The sequence below is a fragment of the Molothrus ater genome, chromosome 7 (assembly GCF_012460135.2).
Source record: "Molothrus ater isolate BHLD 08-10-18 breed brown headed cowbird chromosome 7, BPBGC_Mater_1.1, whole genome shotgun sequence".
NCBI lineage: Eukaryota > Metazoa > Chordata > Aves > Passeriformes > Icteridae > Molothrus > Molothrus ater.
This window is the reverse complement of record NC_050484.2, coordinates 33,131,076-33,146,533: the sequence shown is the minus strand read 5'-3', so window position 1 is coordinate 33,146,533 and position 15,458 is coordinate 33,131,076. Positions and strand designations below refer to the sequence as shown.

At 36.7% G+C, this 15,458-nt stretch overlaps 1 protein-coding gene across 1 annotated transcript in view; it reads left to right on the top strand.

Annotated features, from left to right (window-relative positions):
• Positions 1-14,137, top strand: part of LRP1B (LDL receptor related protein 1B) — a 632,190-nt gene extending 618,053 nt beyond the window's left edge. The window contains exons 88-92 of the mRNA XM_036387231.1: positions 3,987-4,063; positions 5,962-6,052; positions 8,332-8,476; positions 9,497-9,595; positions 11,981-14,137. Coding sequence (XP_036243124.1) covers positions 3,987-4,063; positions 5,962-6,052; positions 8,332-8,476; positions 9,497-9,595; positions 11,981-12,121 — 553 coding nt within the window. The 3' untranslated portion in view covers positions 12,122-14,137. The remainder of the gene's footprint in view (positions 1-3,986; positions 4,064-5,961; positions 6,053-8,331; positions 8,477-9,496; positions 9,596-11,980) is intronic.
• The last annotated feature ends 1,321 nt before the right edge of the window (positions 14,138-15,458 follow it).

The window sequence follows — 15,458 nt, the reverse complement described above, 5'->3', positions numbered from 1 at the left end:
TTTTCTATTTATTCAGTCATTTCGTAGTCAAATGGTCAAGTACATGAATAATGGAGTTTAGAAAGTTTGCTCACACTGACCTGTAAGGGTTATACAGAAATAGACAAGAGAGACATTTTCTGTCATGAATGGACTCTGTAATAACAGCATGATCAGAAATGTAAATATCTCCAGTCTAAACATTCCTCACTCCAAGTGCAATACCTTCATGACCTCAATTGAAAGTTTTTTAAAACATCTCTCTTTACAATGCTATTTCCTCAAAATAGATAATTCCCAAGGCACAGGCATTTAGTACCTCAGAGCCACTTCCCAAGCACTCATCTCTTTATAAATGTGGAACTGAATTGTTGCAGAGAGAGCTGCAGCAGTTTTATTAATGACCTTGGCAGCAGAATGCGTGCAACCTTTATTTTTTACTTTTACTCACTCTCAGTTTTCATATGGGCATCCCCTGTGGAACTGCTGCCCTTTGATCTCTCTCTGGTTCTGCTGGGAGCTGGAGATTTGCACCTGAGATGTTCTCTGCACCACTCAGCTGACTCCAGCCTGTCCTTCACTGTCAGCTTCCCCATCTGTTTCCATCTGTATTTGTCTGGGAGTGACTCAAATCAGGCATTTCCACTGTTCTCTCTCCTTAGTTTGTGATGATGTGAACATCTTTGATGAAACAAAGTGGCTTTATGTGGTTCTGCTTCGTTAATGCCTTTTAGTTTGCTCATAGTGTGACCGTGTTCACAGGGGTCTGAGGATGAGGGAAGAGACGAGGATCTGACTCCATGTTTCAGAAGGCTTGATTTATTATTTTATGATATATATTACATTAAAACTATACTAAAAGAATAGAAGAAAGGATGTCATCATAAGGCAAGCTAAGAATAGAAAAAGAAAGAACGATAACAAAGGTTTGTGTCTCAGACAGAGTCTGAGCCAGCTGGGCTGTGATTGGCCATTAATTAGAAACAACCACATGAGCCCAATCCCAGATGCACCTGTTGCATTCCACAGCAGCAGATAACCATTGGTTACATTTTGTTCCTGAGGCCTCTCAGCTTCTCAGGAGAAAAACTCCTAAGGAAAGGATTCTTCATAAAAGATGTCTGTGACAGTATGCAAATGTTCTGGCTGACCATACAGCCCTTGAAAATGGCACAGAACAGCTCCTGGTACCAAAGAGTTTGGGAAAGGACAAACCACTGCACATCCAACTCAAGCAGGAGTCAGTTCCCATGCTAGGAACTGAGCAGTCTGAATTTAGATGTCCTGACACCAGAAAATGCTGTTATTAAGAGCAATTTCTCTCTGCAGACAACTAAAACTGGTGAAGATCTGCTCATTTCCCATCTTCCTGCATGAACAGTTGTCCATGTCCCAGCCCCATCATTATTCATGTGCCTGCTCAAGGCTGATTTGCTGTGTCAAATTCCCTTGCAGAAAACATCCCTTTCCCCTGGGCTTAATTCCTTTTTCTCCTCTGTCTGCACAAGACAAGCCTTTACACCTTGCTGGACCATCAAAGGGCAGTCATTTCCCCTCAAAGTGCAGAAGGAAGTGACTGACATCCTTCCAGCTTCAGTCTCTTTAAAGTTTATTGGAGAAAGCAAGCATTTGGAAAAAAAAATTAAAATATAGTGGCAACTAACAATGTTTTTATGAGAATTCTGTCAAATGCCTCAGGTGTTTCAATATTGCTGATTTTTTGCAATTAGAATGACAAGATAGGTAAAGAATTTCTAATATGTTTGCCTTATTTTTTCCTCTGTTTACTGCATATCTAGCTGTAGGATTTTTTCTTCAACAGCTGTTTTGATATCTTGTCTGCTATAAGGTTTTGAAGAATGTAATTGTACATTATACAATTTTCTCATGAGCTTGTACTTGAATGCTTCGTGGTGATCCTTTTGCTAGTCTCACTATCTTATATTCTCTAAACTGTTTTTATGACAGATTTATCATAATGATTTTATATACAGTGGAAGCATTTGAAACATTTAATATAAGAATTTAGTTACAAAGTTAGATATATCTAACTCGAAAATATTTCTTTTCCCTTCACTAGTGTATTATTAAATGCAAATTGCCTGTCATCACAAGTTTTAATTGCATGAGCTGAATCCTGATCAGGAATGATGCAAAATATTCAGGAAGAAATAGAAAGACTTTGTTTCATGTTTGTCATGTGCCAACAGCTTGGAGCTGAGTAGAATATTCTAAGTATAAAGATATATAATGTTTCTCTACAAGAATGGAGACCCTTATTTTGCAGCTGTATGTTGAAAATTGATATTTTTAAAAAGCAAATTCCTTGAACAGTATCTTAGTAAGGTAAGCTGTCAGTGCAAGCATTTTTTTCTTACATAATTGCTAAAGAGAGATCTGGAAAGAAAAAGGAACAGATGCATCTTTTGAAAGATTAAAGTTGTGTTCCCTGCGACTTGCAGTGTGCTGAAGTGATGGTAAGCAGGTGGAAAAGTCAGTTGGGTTCAGTTATAAAATATATCATTGTGAAGCATGTGTGTAATTAGGAATTGGGGGTTCTTTGCAGTGAGGAAACCTAAGTGTGTATTTGCCATATTTATTTAAGTAAGCAAACTTATTTCAATGAACATGAAGAACTTCTAAATTATAATGCAATTTAGCTAGTGTGTGACAATATATGAATCAACTAGCAATAATAATCAATATATTTAAAAAATCAATAATGCTTCTAAAGACCCTCTGCAGAGCTTAAGCACTTTCATAGTGTATCCTACCAAAAATTAAATTACCTTTCCAAAAGAAGTTCAAGCTTAATATGAAACCCAGTAAAGAAATTTATCTGAATGTCAGGTTGTGCTGGAAGAGGTTTAGGAGCAAGGAGAGAAACGAGCCAGTCTTCTGCAGTGATCTGCAAGGACAGAAGAGAGCCCAAAGCATCTCCAGCACAGCTGCCCAGGGCTCCTCCCTGAGAATGGCATTGCTTTTGTCTAGAATGTTTGGTGTCTTTCCAAAACTTCTTTTATTATAGAGCAACATCAGTTGTTAAGCATAACCAGCTGTAAACTTTGCAATTTATGAAATCCTTAGGAAGGCATCAGATAGCAGTAGTTCTTGGAACTGAATGAGGGTAATGCTCTATTGCACCTCCCTAAAGATAACTAATGTTGAAATTCATGAATAATTCAAAAAGACTTAGAAAAAACATGATTCATTGCACAATATGCAACAGAGACAGATGAAAAGTGACTACTTCCTGCCATTTCCACAAGGAGACTTTGAGGGTCTGTAGTAAACTTAATCATATTTACAGCAGGTTGAATAAGCAATTGAATTTCATTCAGGTATTTGTTTCTGTTTTTGATGGATTTGCTGAGTCTGCTTCCATGGACTCCTTGTGTTTCCTTGTGTGCATGGAGAGTGTTCTGAATCCCAGCTGAGGAACTATTTGCATATTGATATTCACACAAGGAAATTAGAGCAGAATAGCTGTGAATAATCCAGGCACCTGGCTCCTGGAACACATATTCTGAATATAAATAGTATTTAGGGCTTTCTGAGGGCAGGAGATGCTCCTGTCCCTTTAGGACAACTCTTTATTCTTTGACTCTCAGGCCTGCTTACACACACACATACATGTGGCTATATTTCTGCAAATAAACATGTGTTTATGAAATTCAAGGTTTCAAAAGTTAAAATGCCAATATACCTTTGATTAAACTTGTTTTATTATTTGAGAAGTTAGAAAAGAACTCTGGAATTAAAGTTGTAGTGATAATTACAGGAATCAAACACACAAAGGTGTAGGTTTAAACTAAATCCCTGCTCTGAGTGTTGTCATTGCTGTGGCAGGGTCCTGCTGACTCCTTTCATGAGGATTCTTGTTGGTTTTGTAGAAGCACTGCTGTGGTTCAAGTAGCTCTTGAGAAGGTGCTGGTGGTCTCTTTCATGGGTTGCTGTGTTAATAGGTGACATTTATTAACTTCCCCATCGTAATTGGATCCTTTCAGGTGTTCAGCCAACTGGTCAGGCACACAGTGTGAGAGGCCAGCTCCCAAAAGCAGCAAGTCTGACAACATCAGCACCAGTAAGTATTTCCACTCACTGCTGTCACTTGGCAAATTTGGCTCACTTTAGAAATCTAAGCCTTGTGCTATCTTAAAACATGAGTTTATGCAATGAAAAATGCTCATTACTGGTATCTTTTTCTTTAAAAAAAAAAGTAGATATTCTAGACTTTTAGATTGCCACTTGGTGTTGCACAAGGCAGTTCTTAGGCCTTGCACTGCCTGCTCCAAGGGCTAGCTGCACTTTTCTTAAGGAAAGAATATCCAGTGAAAAGCATTTGGCCATATCAGCCCTGTGCAGGGAGCTAGTGGGAGACCTCTGACCATTTAAATCCTACTGAAAGCATCAAAAATAGAGCTGTAAGTAGTGCATAACTTTTGTATTGGCCATCTGCAGAGGGCTGAGTTTTACCTACTGTGAAAATCATCCCAAAGTAAGAATAGCTCCTGCTGAATGTTTTTAAACACCTCTGAAAGCATAAAAGGATGGCATTGCTGCAGTATTGGCATCTGAAAGTGGCCAAGGCTGCCTGCAGAGTGCTGAGTGTGCTGCTGGTGCCCTGCTGTACCTGCCCTGCTCACATTTAGCCCAAGTGGAGCAGCACAATGAGCTGCCTGCTATTCAGGTCAGCCTTGTGGTTAGATGAAACTTTTCAGGGCTTTTTTCTGAAATGTTTACATGCCAAGCCAAAATTAACTTTTTTTTTTTTTCTTTTGGCACGTAGGTAGAACTTAAGGCAGTTATTTATCAAATGTTTTCTTTAAAAAGCCTTGTTGTAATATCCTTTACATGCTGAATCTTCATAAGCTGAAGTGAACTCAGGATGCTTCAAGTTTTTATTCAGTACTTCATTCTGTGTATCTGACAACCTGACTTGGCTTTCAGGCAGAAAGCCTTCAGGCAGAATTCAAAGCCTGAATTCAGTTCTCAATTCTTTATTTAGACTGTGGTTAATGTAGAGTAGACACTGCCAGCAGCTTATTTTTTTAATAAATCAATAAATGTTGTCAGTGAAACAACCAGCAATATTTTTGTTTTCCACCAGTTAAGGATTGTGATATTAAAGAAAATACATGCCTCTCCACACTGGCTTTATGCTGAATTCCTGCTCTTATAAGTCCTGTATTTATAACATAAAATTATTTGTTGCATGTATTTCTTTACGAGCAGATACTTAAAGCAAGGCTCAGAAATAAAGGTACAGTTACTGACCTTATTTTTGCAGATACTCTCATTTCAGTGAAATCATCTGCCAAAATAATGTGAAGCCCATTTTGTTCTTCCCTGTTCCCTCCTCTCCTTTAACATTGCTGTCTGATCTGTGCACTGTTTTTCTGCTGCATTAAGCATTATTGTAGTTTTTGTGATTGCCTATATCAACATAACAAAATTGTTGGCTCTCGAGTACAATGCAGTAAAATGCAGCAAAATGCAGGAATGCACCAACCATCTAGAAATGAAGATTGCTGGCTGCTTTTTATTTTTCCACAAATAAAGATAATAGATACCTATAAATAGTAATTAATTCTTCAACCAGAGCTAGGCCTACTGGATATTTTAGATTAATAATTGCATGACCTAAGCTGCTGAAGATCCTGGCCGTGCCAGTCCAGTCCAAATTGTTTGGCAATTCCAGATTTTCATGGACTGCTGCTGCAAATGAGGGCAGGGAATTTATCCAAATTATATTGGTATCCAAAAAGAGGGAACTCCTGATTTGTCCATAAAAGTACTTGTGTGTACACTATTAACTGTAATGAAGTTTTTTATTGATCAGCATTAAAATCTCAAATTGATGAGTGAAGCTCATCATATGAAATTGCATTGTTGGCATGGGAAATTATTCTCTTTTAATTAATTTAACTGTTTTACAGCTGTGAAGCCATGATTATTCAATGGTATTTCCTTCTGTTTTAGGAAGCATAGCAATCATTGTTCCTCTTGTTCTACTGGTGACTTTGATCACTACTCTTGTAATTGGACTATTTCTTTGCAAAAGAAAACGAAGGTAAGTGCTTTTATATTGAAGTTATTGTATTATGAAGTTAAAAAATAAATAAATCTTTCAAGTATTTTCATCTTTCTGATATACAAAAACTCACTTTATGTGAGAAACAAAAATGCAACAAATGACCCAAGACTTGTTTCTGGAGGCAGCAAATCAGTTATGTTTTGGTTCTTTCTGGAGCAACCACATCTGTTATTGATACTTAAGTTCCTCATGCAGTAGTTGCAAAAATTGTAGTTCTTACCCACTTTGCTCAGTCCTGACAAGACTGTATAAGTGTTAATAACTTTATCCAGAGACTTAGAGAACTTAACAGAATTAATATATTTCATTGAAACCACATACTCAAATTTTGAGTATTGTTTACACCTTCAAGTTATATTGAAGATGCAAGCAATTCTCAAAATATTTACTGTAGAGTCCCCAGCCCTTTCCTTACTACATGTTCCTTTAGTATCTTGCACAGGAAGATAAATTCCAGCACTGAGTAGGGAATATTTTGTTCTCTTGAATTTAGCTGCCTTGGAGCTGGTAATGAGCTTGAGTTTGACATTTTGACTTTGGGCATTTCTTCCAAGGCCATGTTTGGTGGCCAGGGGAGGCAGGAGTGTTTCTGCTGTATGAGACACCTGAGAGAGCTGCTGCCCTTCACATGTTCAAAGAACATCACGTTGATGGTGCTGCTGTAGATTTAGCAAGGGAAGATTCCTGGCAATAAGGACATGGCCCACTAGGGAAGGCAGAGTGGGAATCAGAGAGCAAACCATTTACTTCAGGCCTGTAGCTGTCCTGCTTGCTGGCCTTGAGCAGCTGTCTTCCTTTCTCCTGGGCCTTGTTACCCCACATCTGAAACCAAGATAATGTCTCTTTGTTAAGTCCTTTAAAAATAAGTGATGACTCTGCTGTTTCTGCAAATGTGGCCGTTTATGAGGCTATTTCAGTTCTCTAGGCTAAAAGAATCTTTTAAGTTACTATGATCTGGCATCACATGCAGCATCTCTCCCCTGCAAACTCTACTGTAAACTTGTGAGCATCAATTTTTAAAACCTTTTTTGTAAAGCCAATAAGATAAATACATCTCCTGACCATACTGCTAGTAATGCTGACCCTGCCAGAGTCCATGGATGTCATTATGTGCTGCTGCACCTAAAATGCCAAGTTTAGTGATAGCCAAATCCTGAAACCAGTTGCTGCTCTGTAAATTATTTAGGTTACTGAGAATCACTTGTTAAATAATAGATTTTCACTGGAGAAATAGAACTAGCCTCAATAAAGGGCTTTCTTCTTAAAATTATATTTGAAAATGTATTTTAGAGTTATTTTATCTCTTCAGAGAAGACTGTCAAGTATTAAACTAGGTGTAGCTGTTCAACACTCGCATGCTACTGTTAAGTGCCTATTTTAGGAAATATTTTTTCAATGACATTTCTGAAAAATACAGATCATTTAGTATATTGGATTTCAGATACTGACTGCATCTTACTCAGCCAAAAAGAGGACTCGACTGTTATCATCCTGACTGTGACCTCCCTATTATTCCCTTGTAATTCTAGAGAACATATTGCACTGGGAAAAAATTACCCTCTTGAGGTTATTTCAATTGCTTGGGCTGAAATCACCTCCTTAGCTGAAAGAAATGAATTCAGCAACAGAAACAATTCAACTCAATCACTTATCTTTACTGATACCTAATTCAAGGTTAAAAATAAGGCTCTGTCTTTTATTAAAGCTTGAAAGAAAATTCAAGTTGAACCTCAGTGTTCCAATCACCACTGGCAGGCAATGCAAACTGGAATGAGGAGAAGTTCATGCATTTTTAATGCATCCTGATGGAACCATTCGCTTGTCCTCAGTTTACAGCTGACTTTGTGCAACTGGTTTGAAACAAAAGTGAAATGAATGAGCAATGGGACATGACTCATATTCTCTTTGCCTTCATTCCTGCAGGGAATTGGCAATGACTTTGCAAGGCTTTCCTTGGAAGTGAGGGAAATCTGGAAATAACTGGAGGAAGTCAGGGTTATAGACAGCGAGTTAGCGCTTTGTATGGATTCATACCACTACAGCCAAACTGAGAAAAACAATAAAACTGTTTCCAGCTTCTGTATCTATCTATACATAGAATCAGATTGCTACTTTGCTTGGAAAATTGAAGGATTTTATGATTGTCTCTGTAGGAAATGCTTTTTCATCCCATTGATCTTAGAGATTAAAGAGAAACAAAATACCCAACAGTTCACTATCTTCTTTTTTTTTTTTTGTATGTTTATGCATTACAGGACAAAAACTATCAGAAGACAACCCATGATAAATGGAGGACTCAATGTAGAAATTGGCAATCCATCATATAACATGTATGAGGTGGGCCATGACCACAGTGAAGGTGGTCTTTTAGCCTCAGATTTTACCCTAAATGCAGAAAAGGTAATTTCTTTTCTCTTTCTAGTGGCAAAGCCATTTTATGTCTTGCAAAGGTTTTGTCTTTAAGTGTAACGAATAGAAATGTAGAACAATGACATTTAGATTTAGTTAATGAACATAAAACCAAGTTAGATGTCATTAGAATAAATGTCATGTATATATTAACAGCTGTTTTGTAGTCTGATGCCATCTGATGGTCATTTTTCCTAGTGCCCCGTATTTGATCAAAATAGAGTTTGAAATTAACTACAAAATGATTGGGGTTTTTTTTTTAATCAAGGCAGACATGTCTATGAGCTGGCAAACCACAACCTAGTGGCAAATATTTAAAATTGGAAGCACATTATTGTCCAGCCCCTGTCTGAAGCACCAAAGAGTGCTTGCGTGCATGCAAGACTAACTTATTCCACATGTGAAAACTTGCCAAGGCACAAGGAGCCGGGATCCCTGACGGGGCAGATAGATTAAATGTTTGCACAAAGCTAGTAAGTATTATCGTTTCCTTGTGAGAGATGCTGTCAGTCCTGCAGCAGCAGTGCAGTGATTGAAGTGCCTGAGTGATGTGACACGGGATGAGCGGGGTAATGCCGCGCTATCTCTCCCAGAGCTCCGTAATCGGGCACACACCAAAGGGCAGCCATCACTCCCTGGCATTTCTGACAAAGCAATAACAGGATTACTGATAGCTCTAGCAATGTCACCACTGCATCACACAGGCAGTGTGCTCAGTGCAGGAGGTAAGCTGAAAATGGAGTTACTCACTGGAGGCAGAGTGGCTGAGCCAATGCTTATTGTGAGGTCTGGCCCTAATCCTCAGTGGAAAATGGTCGGAAAGTGCTGAATTTTATTCTCATGTTGAATGTAAGTTTTTCATGCTGAGGATTGCCTGGAAGGAGGTTTTTATAAATGTAGATCACTCTAAAATAATGTTTTTAGTTGGTGCCCTGTTTATTTAACAGTGCTGATTAGTACACGTGGAAAATGCTCTATTAGCACAGAAACTGAAATTTTCTGTTTATACAGGCCAGATACATAGGGGGAGGGTCCACTGCATTCAAGCTTCCCCACACAGCTCCATCAATCTACCTAAACTCTGACTTGAAAGGACCACTATCAACAGGGGTGAGAAATGATGATCCAAGTCCATTCCATTCCACCACAGCCCCTTTCTAAAGAAAGTTTGTCTGTCATTTTTGAGTAGAGGCATTTTCTGTTTGGTTTTAATTTTGTTTTTCTTCTTTTACTGGAATGAAGAATGACATTAAATAATACATTTTCTATTTGAAATAAAGGGTCCCCCTCTGCATACAAAATTTCATCTGTACCCATCATCGTAACATGATCTAAAACTGCAAATGTCTTTGCAAAGGAACAAAAACTAATAAGCAATGTGATGCTTTGCCATATTATAAGTTATTATATAAGTTTAGCATGGTCACCACAGCCATTTATCCTGATATATTTTAAGTTTGTATGTAATTACAGGCATTTAGTGAAGTTTATCAAACTGAAAGATAGTCCCAAATAATGGAAACAAGTGATTTTATTTTAGAGGAATTTGATGCACATAAAAATTAACAATTTCCTTCAGTATTTGCAAAGCATGTTATAATTGTTCAGATTTCAATGGATTTGTATCATAAAAGAGCTCCTTCTAAACATCTGATTTTTTTACTACAACTTAGCATGAGGTTTGCAAACAAAGATTTAAGATACAAAAGGGACATCAATATGACATTCATTTTCATGTGCCTCAATATATATCCATTTTTTGTGCCATTCACGTTCTTGCATGACTGTAATATGTTGTATTTGGAAATTTAATAATTGTTATGGGGTGTGTTCTTTTCTGGATGGATGGAGCACAGAACCCTGGATGATGAAAGCCAGAATATTCACCCATCTTTAACTTTTTCTCCTAAATTCTGGTCACTCCAGCTTCTTTCTGTACCTCACTGTACTGCCTTGTACAATCAGTACCACTCACAGAGGGATCATGAGGCAGACCCTACTATTATATATAATTTTAATAAGTCAATAAGGCACTACATAAATGCAAAGCATCTCTGTTCTGTTGTGGTTATCGTCCTTAATAATGATGGCCAATGGAGTAAAAAAGTCTTGACAATTGAAAGATTTTCTCATTATAAATTTCTCATTATAATCATGACCACAAAAGTAAAGATCTGTGGGGACAGACAGGTAGAACTGAGAGTAGCTCTTTTTAATTTTTTTCTTTTTTTTTTTAATTAAATAAATTTGGCTCCCCTTGTTCTGTCTCCATTCCAGGAAAGTCTGGACCACAAAGCTTTTCATCACTTTTTCATCTGTAATAGATGGAATGGGCAGCTTTTAATTCATTAACTGAGCAGCTGCTGTAGCTATCCAGCCTGAGGAGTATCTTAATCCTGGGCTCAGAAACAGAGTTGAGCAACAAGGAAAGGAAGAACTAAGACTTAAAGTCGCTTTTCATTCCTTGTTTCCCAGGGTGTACTCAGGATATTTTCAAGTCAGGAAAACCTACCCAGTTCTGCTTTGGCCAATACAAAGTTTAGCCACTTCTTATTACACTAAACGAATTAATTTCCCTTTTTTAGAGCTTCTTGATGGTCCACTCAGTCTGTGCAAGCAGAGCAGTGCTGATAAATTAGTTGTAAAAAGAGGAGGATTTTGACCACAAGGTGCCCTTTCCTGTTATCATGGATAAAAGCTGAACTCTAATTGGATAGCACAGTTCTTCTAGAGACAATAAAGGCACAAAGTATTAAGGAAATAGTGGAGACTCAGGGATTTCTCACACAAGGAAGTGCTTTGCAGCATTAAAAACGGACTTGTCCAATGCTGAAGTGCCACTCATTTCAACAGATGTTTTTCATTCCAGTCCAAACCACCAAAATTGCTGAGAAAAGGCTTATCAATTTGTAACTACTATGATATCTTAACAGTTATGCTGGTTTATTATTAATTTACATGACGAAAGTCTTGAATTTTTTGGTCAAATCATGTTGTGTATTTGGGCCACAGAATTCGAAAACATGGTCAGCTATTGATGGGATGCTGATGTCTTAGAACAGGTAATATATGGAAACTGTTGGCTGCAGTTTTCTACTGTTAAACTTGTCACATGGTCTCACAGTGCACCTTCTCTATAAACTCCTTCATATCTATTCTGAAATCTTCCAGTGTAATAAGGTGGACAAATCAACCTCAGAGACATTTTTTCAAGGTTTTTAATTTAATTTTTGTCAATGTTTTTTATGGTTTTAATATCATAATATGCTGCATGTCATGTCATTGGTTACTATAATAGCATGTCTCATCATGAATTTAATTTTCAACTAAATAATTAACTCATCATCAGGTTTGCAGACGTCCAGGTATCTATTAAATATGTCCTGTTGTATTTTATGTGTACTTGTTCTTGCTTTAACAAAGCCATTTCCATCTCCATAAATGCTAATTTTGATTCAATCTGACTGGTCTAATGTTTGCTTCATTTCTCTGCAGCCAACAAATTACGCCAATCCAGTATATGCAAAGTTATACGTGGATGGACAAAACTGTCGAAACTCCTTAGGAAGTGTTGATGAAAGAAGAGAACTTCTTCCAAAGAAAATAGATATTGGGATAAGGGAGACTGTGGCATAATCTGCTGTTACCTTTTATACTCTGTATAAATGTATAAAATATAAGGATTACTTTTCTATGTACCAACAGTATTATAATTGTTTTGGCATCAGCATTACCTCTGTTTTTTGTTTGGTTGATTGTTTTCTGGGTTTTTCTTTTGCTGATGACTTTTGACTGACCATTTGTAAGGTATTTTTATGAAAAAGAAACTGCACTACGGTACAATTTACAACAATGCTGCTGAAATAACACACCTTTAAATTTGTTAAAATGGCAAACAACATATTCGTTTGTAGCGTGAAAATGAGCAATCTATTTTCTATGAACTTTTTTGGTTCTACTTAATCGATGAAGATGGTATCTGCACTTTTTCATTATGTAGTCTGGAAGCTGTAGTACAGTGTGTAATTTTGTTTATTTTAAATGGTGAAAGAATGATTGAATGGTCTACTCTCTTCTTTGTGCCCATTAGAACTTCTCTTCAGATCCTGATGAAGCTAGATAACTTTTCACAAACAAACATAACTTGCTTTTAAATTAGCTTTAGGTTGCCAAGAAGTAAACAAGACTATAGAAGTGAAACATCTAATGATCTGCATGAACACAATGATTATGTTTCAGAAATTCAGTGACTGTACATGATATACTAAACATATATACCATGTAAACAAGCTCTGTATTTATTAAAACCTTATAGAACATAGTAACGATATATCTTGGAAGCTGAAACCTTACTTGCTGTGGGACAAAGCATACAAACTCCAACAGTCCTGTAGGACAGTAGCCACCCTAGAGCACAAGAGGGCATTGCCTACACATGCTTTACATGTCTATTCACCTAATCACACGCACTTCTTATGGATTAATAACTCCCTAACTCACACCGAGCAGTAGGGAAAAAGCCAGACCCCAAACCTTAAGCACACTCAGATGATCACAGCATTCAGTTTTGACAATCATAAATAAAACCCTCACACCTATTTAGTGATACTAAAGGATTGGAACACAGCAGTTTCTTTAAATTAAGATAAACTGTGGTATTGTGGAGGTAAAAGGAGCCGAGCTGCATATAAGTGAAACCTTAGCAAAGCCCAAGTTTCAGTAGTCTGGGTTCAATATCAAGTCCAAGTATCAAAAGTGAAAAGCATCAGTATCAGTTTCCAGCACTTCTCTGACCTGGCCTGTTTTCTGTTGTTGCTAAGAGGCAAAATCCAACTCACCTTTTTTTAATTTTGATGGAAATAAAGAATACAATTACTTTCAGGTTTGAACTGAATCAAAAATATTTTATACATAACTTTAAAGGCACAAAAGACGTGTTCACACATATCCTGTGGAGGACTCTTCCTTCCTCTGCTAGACATGACTGACTTTTAGCTATCATAATATATTAACCTAACAGATTAAATATGTTTGTGGTTGCTCTTTATTCCCTTTGTACAAGCATTACAAAAATAACTGCTGTTTTATAAGAGATTTTTGTTGTACTATTGTGCATGCATACTACCTATTTCTAAACTTTGCCATATTGGGGCCTTTATAAAACTCTTGATTTATGTAATACTAGTGCAATTTTGCTTGAACAATGTTATGCATATCATAAACTTTTTCAGGTTCTTGTTTAAGTACATTTTTTTAAATTGAACAGTATTTTTCATTTTGGTTATAATAGTCATTTTGCCTATGTTTCTACAATGAAGTGTTAAATACTTTATAAAAAAATTGTTGACTGATTTATTTAAATGAAAATCTACATACTTAATTCAGTGTGTTGACTAATTTTTAAATTTAACTTATAAAATGAAAGCTAAAGAAAGAGCAAATTGAAGCGAAAAAACATTACTTTGTACAAATGGCTAAATCCATTTTCTTAATGAAAATTTTTGCTTTTTATACAAATTCTATTTGAATGTTTTTGCAGCTCTGCACGTGTTTGGATGACTTAGGTGTATAGCTGTATATTAATGTCAATAGAATTTTAAAGCTATTATTTTTTCTATAAAAATACTGTATTAAATAGTTTCATACCACACAGCTACGATTCCACAGGTTCTGCCTTTGTTCTGCTGACATCATCAGAGATGGACTAGGCCCTCTTTTATTTATTTTTTTTCCCCCACAATTGCAGTTGTTATGAGGCATAAGTAGTTGGAAATTTCAGAAACTTTGCCATTAATTTTCTGGAAGAGAATCCCTTATCTTCAAAACTCAGGTAGATCTAAATTTTATCTGGTGGGTATAGAAGTAACATGAGTTTTAAAACTTGAATTCTTACACAGGCCTGAGGAATTTTACTTATTGTGATGTCTCAGTGTCCTTCACTGAGACATTTTATTCACTTTATATCTGCTTGAGAATTAATTAGTTGATAAATAATAATTTATTTCCTTATAAATACACAGTTGATGTTAGTGGAGCTATTAAATATTTGGTATTAGATCAGAATGAGGTCATAAATATGTAGGCAAAAATTTGATGGAGACACTGAGTTCTACCACTGCCATACTTAATAATCTTTAAATTGCACATAGGTGTAACAATCCACAATGGGTTTTTGTTTGTTTTTTCACTTTACCAAGGTTCTCCACAGGAACTGTTTCCACAATCCTTCCACAGCCCCAGAATCCCCAGGTTCTGTAGGTGGGCAGAACACACAAGGAGCTGAAGGGTGAAAGATTGAGGACCTGATCAATTACTTATACATGCATCCTCATAAGTTCAGTAAAATGGTTTTGGGCAGGAAATTCTATAAAATTTTACAAGGGACAAGAGAAATGTTTAACTTTTTACATTTCCACAGCCTTTTTGCTGTTATTTAGAGCACAGATTCATGTGTGTTGTGAGTTGACACAAGCTTAGAAGCAAAAAAAAATTTGGCTGCATCACAGATAGAAGCATCTGTCTCTTCAGAGTGTAGTTGCAAGGCTTTTCCTGGTTGTTTTCCTGGGAAAACATTCAGTGAACACTCAGGTGAAATGCCAGTTCTGTCCTATTCCACAGAATTCATTGGGATAAATTTTTTCTCCCACAGTACTAATGATTTGGCTTGGCAATGGAAGCTGTCTGTGGGTTCCATAAATAGCAGGAGTTACAATTATTTACAGAAATGGAATTGTTCATTGACTTTGTGTTCTTAGGCTAAGGAATACCCACATTTTCATTCAATAGGCAACAAAAATAAGTCTAAGTTTGAAGGGGGACATGTGATGTGCTCCATCACAAACTAGGTTCTAAAATTCTTTGCTGAATGGAGAATCTCTATGTAAAGAATGGGGAAAAAAAAGGATGTATTGAAAATTTTATAGTTTTGTCTAATAGATTTTTTATTTCCCCACAGAAATTATGCTAGTTTATT